Source organism: Chanos chanos, chromosome 13, assembly GCF_902362185.1.
Source record: "Chanos chanos chromosome 13, fChaCha1.1, whole genome shotgun sequence".
NCBI classification, from domain to species: Eukaryota; Metazoa; Chordata; class Actinopteri; order Gonorynchiformes; family Chanidae; genus Chanos; species Chanos chanos.
Window position 1 is genome coordinate 1,580,001 of NC_044507.1, and position 16,876 is coordinate 1,596,876.

Genomic DNA, 16,876 nt, shown 5'->3' on the forward strand with positions numbered 1-16,876 from the left:
ACTGTGCTAGTGTAAACTAGGACTTCCTGCACTGTGTTAGTGTAAATGAGGTCTAACTACACTGTCCTAGTGTAAATGAGGTCTAACTACACTGTCCTAGTGTAAATGAGGTCTAACTACACTGTGCTAGTGTAAATGAGGTCTTACTACACTGTGTTAGTGTAAATGAGGTTTTACTACACTGTTAGTGTAAATGAGGTCTAAATACACTGTGCTAGTGTAAATGAGGTCTAACTACACTGTGTTAGTGTAAATGAGGTCTAACTACACTGTGTTAGTGTAAATGAGGTTTTACAACACTGTGTTAGTGTAAATGAGGTTTTACAACACTGTGTTAGTGTAAATGAGGTCTTACTACACTGTGTTAGTGTAAATGAGGTCTAACTACACTGTCCTAGTGTAAATGAGGTCTTACTACACTGTGTTAGTGTAAATGAGGTCTTACTACACTGTCCTAGTGTAAATGAGGTCTTACTACACTGTGTTAGTGTAAATGAGGTCTAACTACACTGTCCTAGTGTAAATGAGGTCTTACTACACTGTGTTAGTGTAAATGAGGTTTTACTACACTGTGTTAGTGTAAATGAGGTCTTACTACACTGTGTTAGTGTAAATGAGGTCTTACTACACTGTGTTAGTGTAAATGAGGTCTAAATACACTGTGTTAGTGTAAATGAGGTCTTACTACACTGTGTTAGTGTAAATGAAGTGTAACTACACTGTGTTAGTGTAAATGAAGTCTAACTACACTGTGTTAGTGTAAATGAGGGTTTTTTCTCTCCTCTCTGCTGCGCTGAATCTCATACACTCCTGGCGTAAATGCATGATCACTGGAAATACGCAGCTCTTTATTTTCACTCGCAGTCTGTGGTTCGGAGACGACTGAATGGTTTACATGTTGAGAGTTCATGATGATATGTTTGGTTTGTTATGTGTTCTGTGAGAGGACGTCCAGTTTGTTCAGCCAGACCTCCAAACCCCACACTACCCCACACTATACACACACACACTACACAAACACACACACACACACACACTACACAAACACACACACACAACCCCACACTACAGACACACACACTACCTCACACTACACACACACACACCACACACAACCCCACACACTACCCCACACTATACACACACACACTATCCCATACTAGGTCAGAGATCTATATTCTATGTATTTATCCATTAATTTTTAGAATTCAAACTGCATTTAATGTAAGTATTAAATGTTTTTTTACAACCATAGTATCAGGGAGTCATTTATTTCAGACAGGAAGGCTGAACAGAGAGTTTAAGGAACAGAACATTTTTGAAAGAACACGTGACAGAGTAGAGCAGTGGTGTCACCATCACTGTTAGAAAAATAAGATCTTTGTGTATTTTCACAAATAAATACACCAGGAACTATTTCATACAAACTGCCTTAACACCCCTGAGATTTCTTCAGCCTCACTGAGGCATTCTTTTCAGTGTGTGGGGGATGTGTCTTTTCATATCACTGAATCTGTCTCTTCAGTCTCTCTGACAGTGTGTATTTCAGCTGCACATGCTCAACTCAAGTTCTCAAACCCACATTCACTCAGGTCGGGTTTCTCCTCCCCAATCTCAGCATCCCAGCAGTGAGAGCCCGAGTCAAAGCCCTCAGCACCCAGGTGTGGTCTGCATCTCTCTGGGTTATCAGGAAGCTGCTGTTTCTCACTGCTGTTTCTAACACCACTCAGATCATCAGACAGAACCAGGTCTCCGTGGGCAGTGTTAGGATCCAGAATCACAGGGCCTATGACAGGACAGACAGTTAAACAAGACAGACAGATGGACAGACATACAGATGTTTAAATGATATTTCCTCTTCTTTACAGACTAAGAGTAAGCGATAATCTTTCTATGCTCTGCACACTCACTGTATTGAACAATCTCCTGCATCTTCTCCCAGACTCTGAACTTCAGGTTACCCAGGTGTTTTGCCACATTGATCAGTGATCCTGAGACCATCTCTGGATCCCTCAGTGGGTACTGGGTTCTGAAATCACATTCAGGAGTCAGTAGTGCTGTGTGTTTGAGTTCAGAATCAGATAAAGGAGAGAGCTTACAGGAAACAGCTTACTTACTTTTTTAATGCCGCTTTGTGTTTCTGCAGGATAAGACAAAGAAAACCATTAATACCAGGCTAAATATATGATTTTAAAGTGGAGAGCAGTTTGAATGGAGTAAACTATTGTTTACCAAAAGTACAAAACAAAACAACTAAAGGAAATAACTTCATACCTCCAATGACGGCACAGCTTCAGTTTCCATCTCTTTTTCAATCTCTCTGATTGTGTCGGAGAGAGATGACATTTCTCTGTCCAGCTCCTCAATTTTCTCCTTCATCATCTGACTCTTCTCCTCCTCTTCCTCCCTCAGTGCAGCTATCCTGGCTGACTCTTCATCTTGTAGAAACTGATGAAGATTCTCAAACTCCTCTTTAATCTGTCTCTCTGTGTTCTTGGCCTGGATCTGACGTGTGATACACGAGTCAGAAATGAAACATGCACAGACTATTATAGTTTCATACACTCACACACACTCACACGTTACACAAACACACACACAGAAAATGAAACATGCACAGACTACTACAGTTTCATACACACACACACACACAAACACATACATGTTACACAAACACACACACACTGAAACACACACAGACTATTACAGTGTCACACACACACACACAAAATTAAACACGCACAGACTACTACAGTTTCATACACACACACACACAAATTAAACATGCACAGACTACCAAAGTTTCAAGACAATGACTCATCTCACCTTAATGTGTTCAAGACAATGACTCATCTCACCTTAATGTGTTCAAGACAATGACTCATCTCACCTTAATGTGTTCAAGAAAATGACTCATCTCACCTTAATGTGTTCAAGACAATGACTCATCCCACATTAATGTGTTCAAGACAATGACTCATCTCACCTTAATGTGTTCAAGACAATGACTCATCTCACCTTAATGTGTTCTGCTGACTTGTCACATGTCTGTTTAACTTCTTCAAAGTCTCTCAGCTTCTGCTGTAAAACTCTGAGCTCCTCCTAGAAAACACACCTCAGTGTTATTCAAATGCAACAAAACAGCAAATAAACAAACAAATAAATAAATAAAGCCTTTACGCTTGGAACCCATTCGGACATTCGAGAGGATCTGCTTTGTTCCGTGACTTTAACACGACTGTTGTACATGCATTTCAACAACAGATTCCTGATCTGCTGCTGGAGTGTCTGTGTGTGTTTGGACAGCGCTAATGGAAAATCTGTCAAACCGGTCAGTCTACAGCAGAGCTTTACAGATATACATATGTATATTCATATAAAAACATAAAAAAAAGGAAACAGACACAACTGTAACATGGCTTTCACCATGTCTCTGCTTTACTGCATAAATATCATTACAGAAATATCATTACAATGTTACATATATATGTTGATGGTTAACCTTAACGCTGGGCCCCTCATACTTTGCTGAGACGCTCTCCTGTACGAGGGCCTCAGGCGTCCCAGGAGAGTGTTGGGCAGAAGCCATGGTTGAGGCAAGAGATGCGATTGACTGCATCATCATCCTGAACAGTTTCTCCTCATGGGCATGCTGTGCTCGCTGCATCTGCACAAGCACCTCCTCATCCTTGCCCATGGCTTTGGATAAGGCCGCCAGGGTCGTTTCAAACTTGGGCCTCTTCCGTCTGCTTTGGCCACGGCTGAAAGTAGACGCTCGCTTTGATGATGATGATGACGATGATGATCGGGATGATGCGGAGGAGGTTTGGGATGATGATGATGGTGCTGCGTCTGGTCCAGTGGTATCTACAAACACAAACGAGTGAAAACCAGACATTACAGGCGCCTCTCATTGGGTGGAGAAAGACAATGCAGCACGGTGTTAAAGTTTCTCATCCCTCTACAGACACATTTTATATAGCACTATTATTATACACATATACATAGTTAGCACATGTGGTACACACTCAGTTCACTAGGAACACTTAGCTAAAACTAATGCAGTCTAATGCACCAGTCCTGCAATAAATCTTAGCTTGTGCTGGCAACCTCAACTAAACGGTAGCTTGAGAACAACCATAATTCATATAGGACTGGGGTCAGATTGCTGAATGCATTTTAATACGATTCCAGTTCGTTTCTCAAACTAGGTACCCACCATCGCTACGACCGTCGTCGCTCTGGGTTTCAGCGGGCGTAGCGCTACTCAACGTGACTGCTGCATCTGCAATGGCGTCCACCGTGGAGTTGAACAGAGGCTCGTTTGGGCTGTAATCGAGCTTGGAGTTCGACACGTCGCCTTCACCGGGACAGAGTGACGGTCGGTCTCCTAACACTCTGTCCAATTCGTCGTAAAACGGACAGCTTATCTTAACCCTACCGGACTTCTTGTTTGAGTCCTTGGCTTTTCTGAAAATATACTTGAGCTGCCGGATTTTATGTTGGCATTGCTGCCATGACTGACTATAACCGTTCCCCTCCATCTTTGCCGAAATCTCCTCATAAATCGCCCGATTGCGAAATGAATCTTCCAGTTTCCGTTGTACTGACTCTTCGGCCCACAAGGAAATCAAACAGCGTGTTGCGTGTGCACTCCATCCACGAGAGTCCATTTTTCCTGCTGTTGTTGCCTGTTCTGGCACTTTAATATGATGCCGTTGGTGCGCGAATGAGTACGTCAGTTGAGTAGGCGTTCCTTCAGCTCGGACCAGCACACATTCGCGCACGTTCATACGGGTCTATTTGCTACCCCGCATACTACACGCCACGCCCACTATACACCACACCACGCCCACTTCGGTACACGACACACCCCCGAGGATGACACGTATTCCACGTAACCCTGACCACAGCCCTAAACATAACCATAGTGGGCGTATCATGTAGTGGGCGTGTCGTGTAGTACTGCGGGTCTGTAGTAAAGCCGTATGCAGCCCAGACCACCTCCGAATGAGGTTCTGAGCGATCAGTTCTCAATGGCCCTGTTTACAACTTGTATTAGATCCGATTTTGGTGGTCCAATCACAAGTGGACAGCTCTAAAGTGTGTCCGTTTCAGGGGTCAAATATTCATTTTGGAAGTGTTTTGTTTAACCCAGAGACTCGTAACATGATTTATTTACCCCACTGTCATTTGAGGGGGCGGTTGTTCAGTGTGGTTTAGATCACATTCACATTTACACTGCTAAAAGAATGTGGTCATGTGCAGTCCAGACCACCTCAAAATGTGGTCTGGGCAATCGGATCGCGATGCAACCTCAATGCGTCCTCAATGCCCAAGGGGAGCAATCACACCTGCACTTGGAGCTGTCCACTTGTGATCAGATCAACCAAAATACATGTTAATGCCAGGTGTGAACAGGGCCTAACATAGTATTGTCAGAGCTCATATACACAGACACAGTGTAGTAAGCCCTCGTTCACACTAACACAGTGTAGTAAGACCTCCTTTACACTAACACAGTGCAGTGAGCATCACACAGGGACAGGTTTGGTTACTGCAGTCTTTAATGGAAAGGGAAGGGGTGTTTCGGGTAGGGTGTAGGGTGCAGAGGGGGAAGATCATTCTGAAACGTTAACAATGAGAGGGGCGATGAACTCTGAGTGACGGATTCCAAACGAAAAACTGGGAGCTTTATGAAGGTCACCTGCACAAAGAGAGAATGAGGGATCAATAAGAATCCAGAAACAAAAGTGTATGTGTGTTTTTGCATGTGTGTGTGTGTGTTTTTGCATGTGTGAGTGTGTGCGTATGTGACTGGCCTGTTCAGGATGGTGAGCCTAAATTTCTGGCCGGGTTTTCAGTGTGCAGGGACAGAGATTCAAGGTGAGCACTAACTTTCAGCCTTTCTTTACGGACGCCAAAGACAATTATCTCAGTTTTGTCTTTATTTAGTTGAAGGAAATTCTGGCACATCCAATCACTGATTTGTTTAATCCACTGGAGCAGCGAATTTATAGAACCATAGTCACTCAGTGAAGAAACTATGTAAATCTGAGTGCCGTCTGCAGAATTATGGTAAACAATTTTGTTATTTTGCATAATATTTCTTTGCAGCAGCATGTGAAGGTTAAATAAAAGAGCTCTGAGGATTGAACCTTGGGGAACTCCACACATCATGTTGATTCACTGTGATACATGGTTGCCAATGGAGATAAAATAGTCCCTTTCCGGCAGATAGGAATTGAACCAATTAAGGGCTAAACCAGAGAGTCCAACCCAGTTTTCCAGTCTGTCTAACAGTATCATATGGTCTATGGTGTTGAAAACAGCATTAAGATCTAGTAATACTGGAATAGAAAATTTTCCAGAGTCTGTATTTAAACTAATGTCATTTAGAACCCTGATAAGAGCAGTCTCAGTGCTGTGATGGGGCCGAAATCCTGATTGGAAGTTATCAAAGGAGCCATTTCAGGTTAAAAATCCGTCAAATCCACCAAGCCACGCCCCCCCCCCCCCCATAATCTACCTCACTGCCCCCCTTGATTGTCGGGCACAACTGAACTGACCTCACATACACTTATACACTGCACTTTGCCACCTAAATAAGCTACACGATACACAGGGGTCACTCTCATCCACCTTGGGTTACTGTCTGGATATTGTGTTCAATATCTCATTTACAACACAGTGACAGCTGGTCTTATAAGAGCCCCAGTGTACAGGACTTGTACACTCGCTCAACTGGGTTTTTACATAAACTCTATTTGTACATTTCCAGACTGGCTGGCCTTGTTGCTGTGGATTGCACACCTGTGTTGTTTGCACTCTTGATCTGCTTGCACTTTTTATACTGTTTGCACTATTCTATACCATTTGCACTATTTTTATACTGTCATACAATGTTTACACCATTTAGACTGCAGTTGCACATCTGAGCCATTTTGCGCATCTGAGTTGTTGCACTATTCACTGTTTACACTGTCTGTACTGCATACACTGTTTATATTGTGCACTCTGTTTACACTGTCTGTACTGCATACACTGTTTATATTGTGCACTCTGTTTACACTGTCTGTACTGCATACACTGTTTATATTGTGCATTCTGTTTACACTGTCTGTACTGCATACACTGTTTATATTGTGCATTCTGTTTACACTGTCTGTACTGCATACACTGTTTATATTGTGCATTCTGTTTACACTGTTGTTACTCTGTACCGTATTGGTTCTGCTGCTGCATTCTGCACATCTGTGCTATTGCAGTATTTATTTACTGACTACCAATGGACACGGTTTACAGGATTTGCTACTTTCTTGTCCTACTTATTGCTTTTTTATCTCATAGTTGTTCTGCTGTTACCCTTTTCACTTTATCGTTACCTTAATCATGGTCTGTTATAGCTTTGAGTACGGGAGTTGCTAACCTAATCTTGTTGTGCTCGTGGAATGCGCCCTGAAATTGTACCTGGGCAATGACAATAAAGATATTCTATTCTATTCTAAAAATTTGCTAAGTTGCTGGTAGACAGCTTTTTCAATGATTTTACTCATGAAGAGTAAGTTTGATGTCGGTCTGTAGTTGCCAATCACTGAAGCATCTAGGCTGCTTTTTTTAAATAGAGGCTTAATAACTACAGTTTTCAAAGACTTTGGAAAATTGCCTGATAGGTGAAAACAATTCACTATTTGCAGTACATCTGCCACCAGGCAATTAACGACATTTTTAAAGAAGCTTGTAGGCAGAGCATCACACATCAGGTGGACGACTTAAGATGTAGTACAATCTCTGCAAGAACTCTTCCATGTTTACAAAGATACTTTTATCTGGATGTAGTGGTGGTACAATTGTTTTGTTTGACATGGAAGTATGGATGGCTTGTCTAATGCCTTGAATTTCATCACTAAAAAAGGTAGCAAACTCGTTGCGTTTATTACTGGAAAGGAGTCCAGGAGCTATAGATGGCAGGGGATTAGTGAGCCTATCAACAGTAGCAAATAGAATGAGTGTATTATAAATATTACTGTCAAACAGGAATGTCTAAGTCTGTCTTTGTACATGTCATAGTGAATCTGGAGTTTTGGGTTTATGCCATTTGCAGTCAGCTTTTCAACACTCTTTTTTGTTTTTTTTACAGAGCATTTAGCATTTCTCCATGGTGCTTTTTCCTTACCAGAGATCAATTTGACCCTAAAAGGAACAAGGACATCAATAATATTCACAAATTTTGAAATGATCTGATCTACAAGGTCATTAACAGAGGTTGAAGTAGGGATTGGTGACATAGAGATAGGTTCCTTGAAAAATGCACTAGTATTCTCATTAATAAACTGTTTTTTGTAACTGACTCAATGAGAATTGTTGCTCCGCCATCTTTCTCTAACCAGGTTTCAGTTAAAGACATAACATCAAGTTTATAATTGATAATAACATTAAAAATGACTTGTTTGCTAGAAATACAACATTAAAAAAGGTTAGTTTTAGATTAAGACAGATTGTCTCCAATTGTCAGACTGTTTTGTCCTTCTCAAGTTTGACAAGTTAGCAGCATGGGGAGAGTACATGCTGCTTTCTTAATACTAGTAGTCAGAATGCACCTAAGACGCATTAAAGACAGCTCTAAGCGCAGGTGCGAATGCTCCCCTTGGGCACTGAGGGCGCATTAAGATCAATCGGAGGTGGTCTGGGCCGCATACATGCGCATTCTTTTAGCAGTGTGTACGCGAATGTGTGTTTAGCCACATTGAAGGACCGCCTACTCAACTGACGTCCTCTGCGTAAGCGGAAGGACGTACTCATTCGCGCGCCAACAGCGTCATATTAAAGTGCCAGAACAGGCAACAACAACAACAATAACAACAACAGCAGGCAAAATGGATTCTCATGAGTGGGGTAGACACGAAACACGCTGTCTGATTTCCATATGGGCCGAACAGTCAGTACAATGGAAACTAGAACATTCATATCGCAACCGGGCGATCTATGAGGAGATTTCGAAAAAGATGGAGGGGAATGGTTACAGTCGATCATGGCAACAATGCCAACGTAAAATCAAATACATCAAGCATGTTTTCAGAAAAGCCAAGGACTCAAACAAGAAGTCCGGTAGGGTTAAGATAAGCTGTCCGTTTTACGACGAATTGGACAGAGTGTTAGGAGACCGACCGTCATTCTGTCCCGGTGAAGGCGACGTGTCGAACTCCAAGCTCGATTACAGCCAAAACGAGCCTCTGTTCAATTCCACGGTGGACGCCATTGCAGATGCAGCAGTCAGGTTGAGTAGCGCTACGCCCGCTGAAACCCAGAGCGACGACGGCCGTAGCGATGGTGGGTACCTAGTTTGAGAAACGAACTGGAATCGTATTAAAATGCATTCAGCAATCTGACCCCAGTCCTATATGAATTATGGTTGTTCTCAAGCTACCGTTTAGTTGAGGTTGCCAGCACAAGCTAAGATTTATTGCAGGACTGGTGCATTAGACTGCATTAGTTTTAGCTAAGTGTTCCTAGTGAACTGAGTGTGTACCACATGTGCTAACTATGTATATGTGTATAATAATAGTGCTATATAAAATGTGTCTGTAGAGGGATGAGAAACTTTAACACCGTGCTGCATTGTCTTTCTCCACCCAATGAGAGGCGCCTGTAATGTCTGGTTTTCACTCGTTTGTGTTTGTAGATACCACTGGACCAGCATCATCATCATCCCAGTCCTCCTCCGCATCATCCCGATCATCATCGTCATCATCATCATCAAAGCGAGCGTGTACTTTCAGCCGTGGCCCAAGCAGACGGAAGAGGCCCAGGTTTGAAACGACCCTGGCGGCCTTATCCAAAGCCATGGGCAAGGATGAGGAGGTGCTTGTGCAGATGCAGCGAGCACAGCATGCCCATGAGGAGAAACTGTTCAGGATGATGATGCAGTCAATCGCATCTCTTGCCTCAACCATGGCTTCTGCCCAACACTCTCCTGGGACGCCTGAGGCCCTCGTACAGGAGAGCGTCTCAGCAAAGTATGAGGGGCCCAGCGTTAAGGTTAACCATCAACATATATATGTAACATTGTAATGATATTTCTGTAATGATATTTATGCAGTAAAGCAGAGACATGGTGAAAGCCATGTTACGGTTGTTTCTGTTTCCTTTTTTTTATGTTTTTATATGAATATACATATGTATATCTGTAAAGCTCTGCTGTAGACTGACCGGTTTGACAGATTTTCCATTAGCGCTGTCCAAACACACACAGACACTCCAGCAGCAGATCGGGAATCTGTTGTTGAAATGCATGTACAACAGTCGTGTTAAAGTCACGGAACAAAGCAGATCCTCTCGAATGTCCGAATGGGTTCCAAGCGTAAAGGCTTTATTTATTTATTTGTTTGTTTATTTGCTGTTTTGTTGCATTTGAATAACACTGAGGTGTGTTTTCTAGGAGGAGCTCAGAGTTTTACAGCAGAAGCTGAGAGACTTTGAAGAAGTTAAACAGACCTGTGACAAGTCAGCAGAACACATTAAGGTGAGATGAGTCATTGTCTTGAACACATTAATGTGGGATGAGTCATTGTCTTGAACACATTAAGGTGAGATGAGTCATTGTCTTGAACACATTAAGGTGAGATGAGTCATTGTCTTGAACACATTAAGGTGAGATGAGTCATTGTTTTGAACAGAAACAATACAACTTTTGAAACTTTGGTAGTCTATGCGAGTTTTATTTTGTGTGTGAGTGTGTGTGTGTGTGTGTGTTTGTGTAACATGTAAGTGTGTGTGTGTGTGTGTGTGTGTGTATGAAACTGTAATAGTCTGTGTGTGTTTAATTTTCTGTGTGTGTGTGTGTGTTTGTGTAACATGTAAGTGTGTGTGTGTGTATGAAACTTTAGTAGTCTGTGCATGTTTCATTTCTGACTTGTGCATCACACGTCAGATCCAGGCCAAGAACACAGAGAGACAGATTAAAGAGGAGTTTGAGAATCTTCATCAGTTTCTACAAGATGAAGAGTCAGCCAGGATAGCTGCACTGAGGGAGGAAGAGGAGGAGAAGAGTCAGATGATGAAGGAGAAAATTGAGGAGCTGGACAGAGAAATGTCATCTCTCTCAGACACAATCAGAGAGATTGAAAAAGAGATGGAAACTGAAGCTGCGACGTCATTGGAGGTATGAAGTTATTTCCTTTAGTTGTTTTGTTTTGTACTTTTGGTAAACAACAGTTTACTCCATTCAAACTGATCTCCACTTTAAAATCATATATTTAGCCTGGTATTAATGGTTTTCTTTGTCTTATCCTGCAGAAACACAAAGCGGCATTAAAAAAGTAAGTAAGCTGTTTCCTGTAAGCTCTCTCCTTTATCTGATTCTGAACTCAAACACACAGCACTACTGACTCCTGAATGTGATTTCAGAACCCAGTACCCACTGAGGGATCCAGAGATGGTCTCAGGATCACTGATCAATGTGGCAAAACACCTGGGTAACCTGAAGTTCAGAGTCTGGGAGAAGATGCAGGAGATTGTTCAATACAGTGAGTGTGCAGAGCATAGAAAGATTATCGCTTACTCTTAGTCTGTAAAGAAGAGGAAATATCATTTAAACATCTGTATGTCTGTCCATCTGTCTGTCTTGTTTAACTGTCTGTCCTGTCATAGGCCCTGTGATTCTGGATCCTAACACTGCCCACGGAGACCTGGTTCTGTCTGATGATCTGAGTGGTGTTAGAAACAGCAGTGAGAAACAGCAGCTTCCTGATAACCCAGAGAGATGCAGACCACACCTGGGTGCTGAGGGCTTTGACTCAGGCTCTCACTGCTGGGATGCTGAGATTGGGGAGGAGAAACCCGACCTGAGTGAATGTGGGTTTGACAACTTGAGTTGAGCATGTGCAGCTGAAATACACACTGTCAGAGAGACTGAAGAGACGGATTCAGTGATATGAAAAGACACATCCCCCACACACTGAAAAGAATGCCTCAGTGAGGCTGAAGAAATCTCAGGGGTGTTAAGGCAGTTTGTATGAAATAGTTCCTGGTGTATTTATTTGTGAAAATACACAAAGATCTTATTTTTCTAACAGTGATGGTGACACCACTGCTCTACTCTGTCACGTGTTCTTTCAAAAATGTTCTGTTCCTTAAACTCTCTGTTCAGCCTTCCTGTCTGAAATAAATGACTCCCTGATGCTACGGTTGTAAAAAAAACATTAAATACTTACATTAAATGCAGTTTGAATTCTAAAAATTAATGGATAAATACATAGAATATAGATCTCTGACCTAGTATGGGGAAGTGTGTGTGTGTATAGTGTGGGGTTGTGTGTGGTGTGGGGTAGTGTGTGTGGTGTGTGTGTGTGTAGTGTGAGGTAGTGTGTGTGTCTGTAGTGTGGGGTTGTGTGTTTGTGTAGTGTGTGTGTATAGTGTGGGGTAGTGTGTGTGTGTGTGTTTGTGTAGTGTGTGTGTGTATAGTGTGGGGTAGTGTGTGTGTGTGTGTAGTGTGGGGTTTGGAGGTCTGGCTGAACAAACTGGACGTCCTCTCACAGAACACATAACAAACCAAACATATCATCATGAATTCTCAACATGTAAACCATTCAGTCGTCTCCGAACCACAGACTGCGAGTGAAAATAAAGAGCTGCATATTTCCAGTGATCATGCATTTACGTCAGGAGAGTATGAGATTCAGCGCAGCAGAGAGGAGAGAAAAAACCCTCATTTACACTAACACAGTGTAGTTAGACTTCATTTACACTAACACAGTGTAGTTAGACCTCATTTACACTAACACAGTGTAGCAAGACCTCATTTACCTGTACTACAAAGCAAGGTAACCGGCTTATCCAGGTAACTTCTGGTTAATTTAACTCAAAGTAGTAAACCTCCAAACAAAAGAGCCATGGCTTTGTTTTGCAAGGAGAATGTAGCCATAGGGCTCTTCTATTAGGAGGTTTACTACTAACTCTGAGTTAACCAGAAGTTACCTGGATAAGCCAGTTATGTTGCTTCGTAGTACAACCCTCCGCTCTCTGGAATACGCCCCAGGTGTGTCTGAAGAGCAGGACTCGAAGAACAACGGCATTTCCTCCAGGTCAGTATTACACATCACGTCTCCAAAGCAGGCCTGAGACCATCCCATTCACCCCCTCCATACCCCTCACTCCCCTGCTTTATCGCCAGAGCTTATTCATCAAATGTGTTAAAGCAAGTTGGAAAAGAAAAAAAAAAAGGATTCATGGATTGAGTGGAATGAAATTTTTTTCAAATGAAGCATCCATGATCGAGCAGCCTGTGGTCGAGCATCCATTTGCCTCTGTGTGTTTGTGCAGTGCTGATGGAAATCTGTCAGACCAGTCATATATATATATAGAGAGAGAGAGAGAGAGAAGGTGGAAGTACACACATTCTTTACTCAGATAATACAGATAATACTAATAATACAGATACAGTGAATACAGATACTTGTGTAAAAAAAGACTCTGGTGAAAGTAGAGGGACTGATTCAACTTCTTTACTAAAGTAAAAGTGAGAAAATACAGGCTCTGAAATGTACTCAAAGTAGAAAAGGAAAAGGTAGCCTTTTGAAGGACATTTCTATCGGCTGTTTCTGTGCAAAGCTAACTGAACCTCAGGTCATATTAATATAATTCAAAGACTATAAAACGATTTTAGCTTCAAATAAAATAATAAACAATATGCTGAAAATAAGGCACATTAACTTCGCTCCAATGTGCAAATCCGTTTTCTACGATGGAGTATTAGCGTCACATCGAGGGAAAAAAAAATCTGAGATTTCGAGAACACAGTCGTAATATTGCAAGAATAAAGTCGTAATTTACCAAGAATAAAGTAATTGCATTCATCCGTGTCGCTACTAGTCCTCCCTGTCAGGGACATCACGTTCAGTGGACACCTCCTCAGTCCAGTCTCTCTTCTCCACAGTCCAGTCTCTCCTCTCCACAATCCAGTCTCTCCTCTCCACAATCCAGTCTCTCTTCTCCACAATCCAGTCTCTCCTCTCCACAATCCAGTCTCTCCTCTCCACAGTCCAGTCTCTCCTCTCCACAATCCAGTCTCTCCTCTCCACAGTCCAGTCTCTCCTCTCCACAATCCAGTCTCTCTTTCTCCACAGTCCAGTCTCTCTTCTCCACAGTCCAGTCTCTCCTCTCCACAATCCAGTCTCTCCTCTCCACAGTCCAGTCTCTCCTCTCCACAATCCAGTCTCTCCTCTCCACAGTCCAGTCTCTCCTCTCCACAATCCAGTCTCTCCTCTCCACAGCCCAGTCTCTCCTCTCCACAGTCCAGTCTCTCCTCTCCACAATCCAGTCTCTCCTCTCCACAGTCCAGTCTCTCTTCTCCACAATCCAGTCTCTCCTCTCCACAGTCCAGTCTCTCCTCTCCACAGTCCAGTCTCTCTTCTCCACAGCCCAGTCTCTCCTCTCCACAGTCCAGTCTCTCCTCTCCACAGTCCAGTCTCTCCTCTCCACAATCCAGTCTCTCTTCTCCACAGTCCAGTCTCTCCTCTCCACAATCCAGTCTCTCCTCTCCACAATCCAGTCTCTCCTCTCCACAGTCCAGTCTCTCTTCTCCACAATCCAGTCTCTCCTCTCCACAGTCCAGTCTCTCCTCTCCACAATCCAGTCTCTCTTCTCCACAGTCCAGTCTCTCCTCTCCACAGTCCAGTCTCTCCTCTCCACAATCCAGTCTCTCCTCTCCACAGTCCAGTCTCTCTTCTCCACAATCCAGTCTCTCCTCTCCACAGTCCAGTCTCTCCTCTCCACAATCCAGTCTCTCTTCTCCACAGCCCAGTCTCTCCTCTCCACAATCCAGTCTCTCCTCTCCACAGTCCAGTCTCTCCTCTCCACAATCCAGTCTCTCTTCTCCACAATCCAGTCTCTCCTCTCCACAGTCCAGTCTCTCTTCTCCACAATCCAGTCTCTCCTCTCCACAGTCCAGTCTCTCCTCTCCACAATCCAGTCTCTCTTCTCCACAGTCCAGTCTCTCCTCTCCACAATCCAGTCCCTCCTCTCCACAGTCCAGTCTCTCCTCTCCACAATCCAGTCTCTCTTCTCCACAGTCCAGTCTCTCCTCTCCACAGTCCAGTCTCTCCTCTCCACAGTCCAGTCTCTCCTCTCCACAATCCAGTCTCTCCTCTCCACAGTCCAGTCTCTCCTCTCCACAGTCCAGTCTCTCCTCTCCACAGTCCAGTCTCTCCTCTCCACAATCCAGTCTCTCCTCTCCACAGTCCAGTCTCTCCTCTCCACAGTCCAGTCTCTCCTCTCCACAGTCCAGTCTCTCTTCTCCACAGTCCAGTCTCTCCTCTCCACAGTCCAGTCTCTCCTCTCCACAGTCCAGTCTCTCCTCTCCACAGTCCAGTCTCTCTTCTCCACAGTCCAGTCTCTCCTCTCCACAGTCCAGTCTCTCCTCTCCACAATCCAGTCTCTCCTCTCCACAGCCCAGTCTCTCCTCTCCACAGTCCAGTCTCTCCTCTCCACAGTCCAGTCTCTCTTCTCCACAGTCCAGTCTCTCCTCTCCACAGTCCAGTCTCTCCTCTCCACAATCCAGTCTCTCCTCTCCACAGTCCAGTCTCTCTCTCTCCTCTCCACAGCCCAGTCTCTCCTCTCCACAATCCAGTCTCTCCTCTCCACAGTCCAGTCTCTCCTCTCCACAGTCCAGTCTCTCTTCTCCACAATCCAGTCTCTCCTCTCCACAGTCCAGTCTCTCCTCTCCACAGTCCAGTCTCTCTTCTCCACAGTCCAGTCTCTCCTCTCCACAGTCCAGTCTCTCCTCTCCACAATCCAGTCTCTCCTCTCCACAATCCAGTCTCTCCTCTCCACAGTCCAGTCTCTCCTCTCCACAATCCAGTCTCTCCTCTCCACAGTCCAGTCTCTCCTCTCCACAGTCCAGTCTCTCTTCTCCACAATCCAGTCTCTCCTCTCCACAGTCCAGTCTCTCCTCTCCACAATCCAGTCTCTCCTCTCCACAGTCCAGTCTCTCCTCTCCACAATCCAGTCTCTCCTCTCCACAGTCCAGTCTCTCCTCTCCACAGCCCAGTCTCTCCTCTCCACAATCCAGTCTCTCCTCTCCACAGTCCAGTCTCTCCTCTCCACAGTCCAGTCTCTCCTCTCCACAGTCCAGTCTCTCTTCTCCACAGTCCAGTCTCTCCTCTCCACAGTCCAGTCTCTCCTCTCCACAGTCCAGTCTCTCCTCTCCACAGTCCAGTCTCTCCTCTCCACAGTCCAGTCTCTCCTCTCCACAATCCAGTCTCTCCTCTCCACAGTCCAGTCTCTCCTCTCCACAGCCCAGTCTCTCCTCTCCACAGTCCAGTCTCTCCTCTCCACAGTCCAGTCTCTCCTCTCCACAGTCCAGTCTCTCCTCTCCACAGTCCAGTCTCTCTTCTCCACAGTCCAGTCTCTCCTCTCCACAGTCCAGTCTCTCTTCTCCACAGTCCAGTCTCTCCTCTCCACAGTCCAGTCTCTCCTCTCCACAGTCCAGTCTCTCTTCTCCACAGTCCAGTCTCTCCTCTCCACAGTCCAGTCTCTCCTCTCCACAGTCCAGTCTCTCTTCTCCACAGTCCAGTCTCTCCTCTCCACAATCCAGTCTCTCTTTCTCCTCTCCACAGTCCAGTCTCTCCTCTCCACAGTCCAGTCTCTCTTTCTCCTCTCCACAGCCCAGTCTCTCCTCTCCACAGTCCAGTCTCTCTTTCTCCTCTCCACAGTCCAGTCTCTCCTCTCCACAGTCCAGTCTCTCTTTCATGTCTTTTGTACGTCTTTTATGTCATTTTCACCGTGTTACGTCTGTCACGTGTGTGATCTGCACTGATGAATACAGCAAGAGATCATCTTTTCTGTACGTGATCTCATCCATTTAGGTTGAAATCGGTCT

General features: G+C 44.2%; 2 protein-coding genes across 2 annotated transcripts; one reads left to right on the top strand and one right to left on the bottom strand.

The window, feature by feature from the left end:
- Nucleotides 1-1,381: 1,381 nt before the first annotated feature.
- Nucleotides 1,382-3,697, bottom strand: LOC115826576 (tripartite motif-containing protein 35-like). The gene is made up of 6 exons (XM_030790456.1): nucleotides 3,503-3,697; nucleotides 3,019-3,102; nucleotides 2,275-2,505; nucleotides 2,118-2,140; nucleotides 1,911-2,029; nucleotides 1,382-1,786 (listed from the first exon to the last, which is right to left on the bottom strand). Exons 1-6 carry the CDS (start codon nucleotides 3,695-3,697, stop codon nucleotides 1,560-1,562), a joined length of 879 nt encoding a protein of 292 aa, XP_030646316.1. The 3' UTR covers nucleotides 1,382-1,559.
- A 5,308-nt stretch (nucleotides 3,698-9,005) lies between these two features.
- On the top strand, nucleotides 9,006-12,054 carry LOC115826577 (E3 ubiquitin-protein ligase TRIM39-like). Its single transcript, XM_030790457.1, has 7 exons — nucleotides 9,006-9,330; nucleotides 9,683-10,038; nucleotides 10,439-10,522; nucleotides 10,931-11,161; nucleotides 11,296-11,318; nucleotides 11,407-11,525; nucleotides 11,650-12,054. The coding sequence occupies exons 1-7, from the start codon at nucleotides 9,006-9,008 to the stop codon at nucleotides 11,874-11,876; spliced, it is 1,365 nt and encodes a 454-aa protein (XP_030646317.1). The 3' UTR covers nucleotides 11,877-12,054.
- The last annotated feature ends 4,822 nt before the right edge of the window (nucleotides 12,055-16,876 follow it).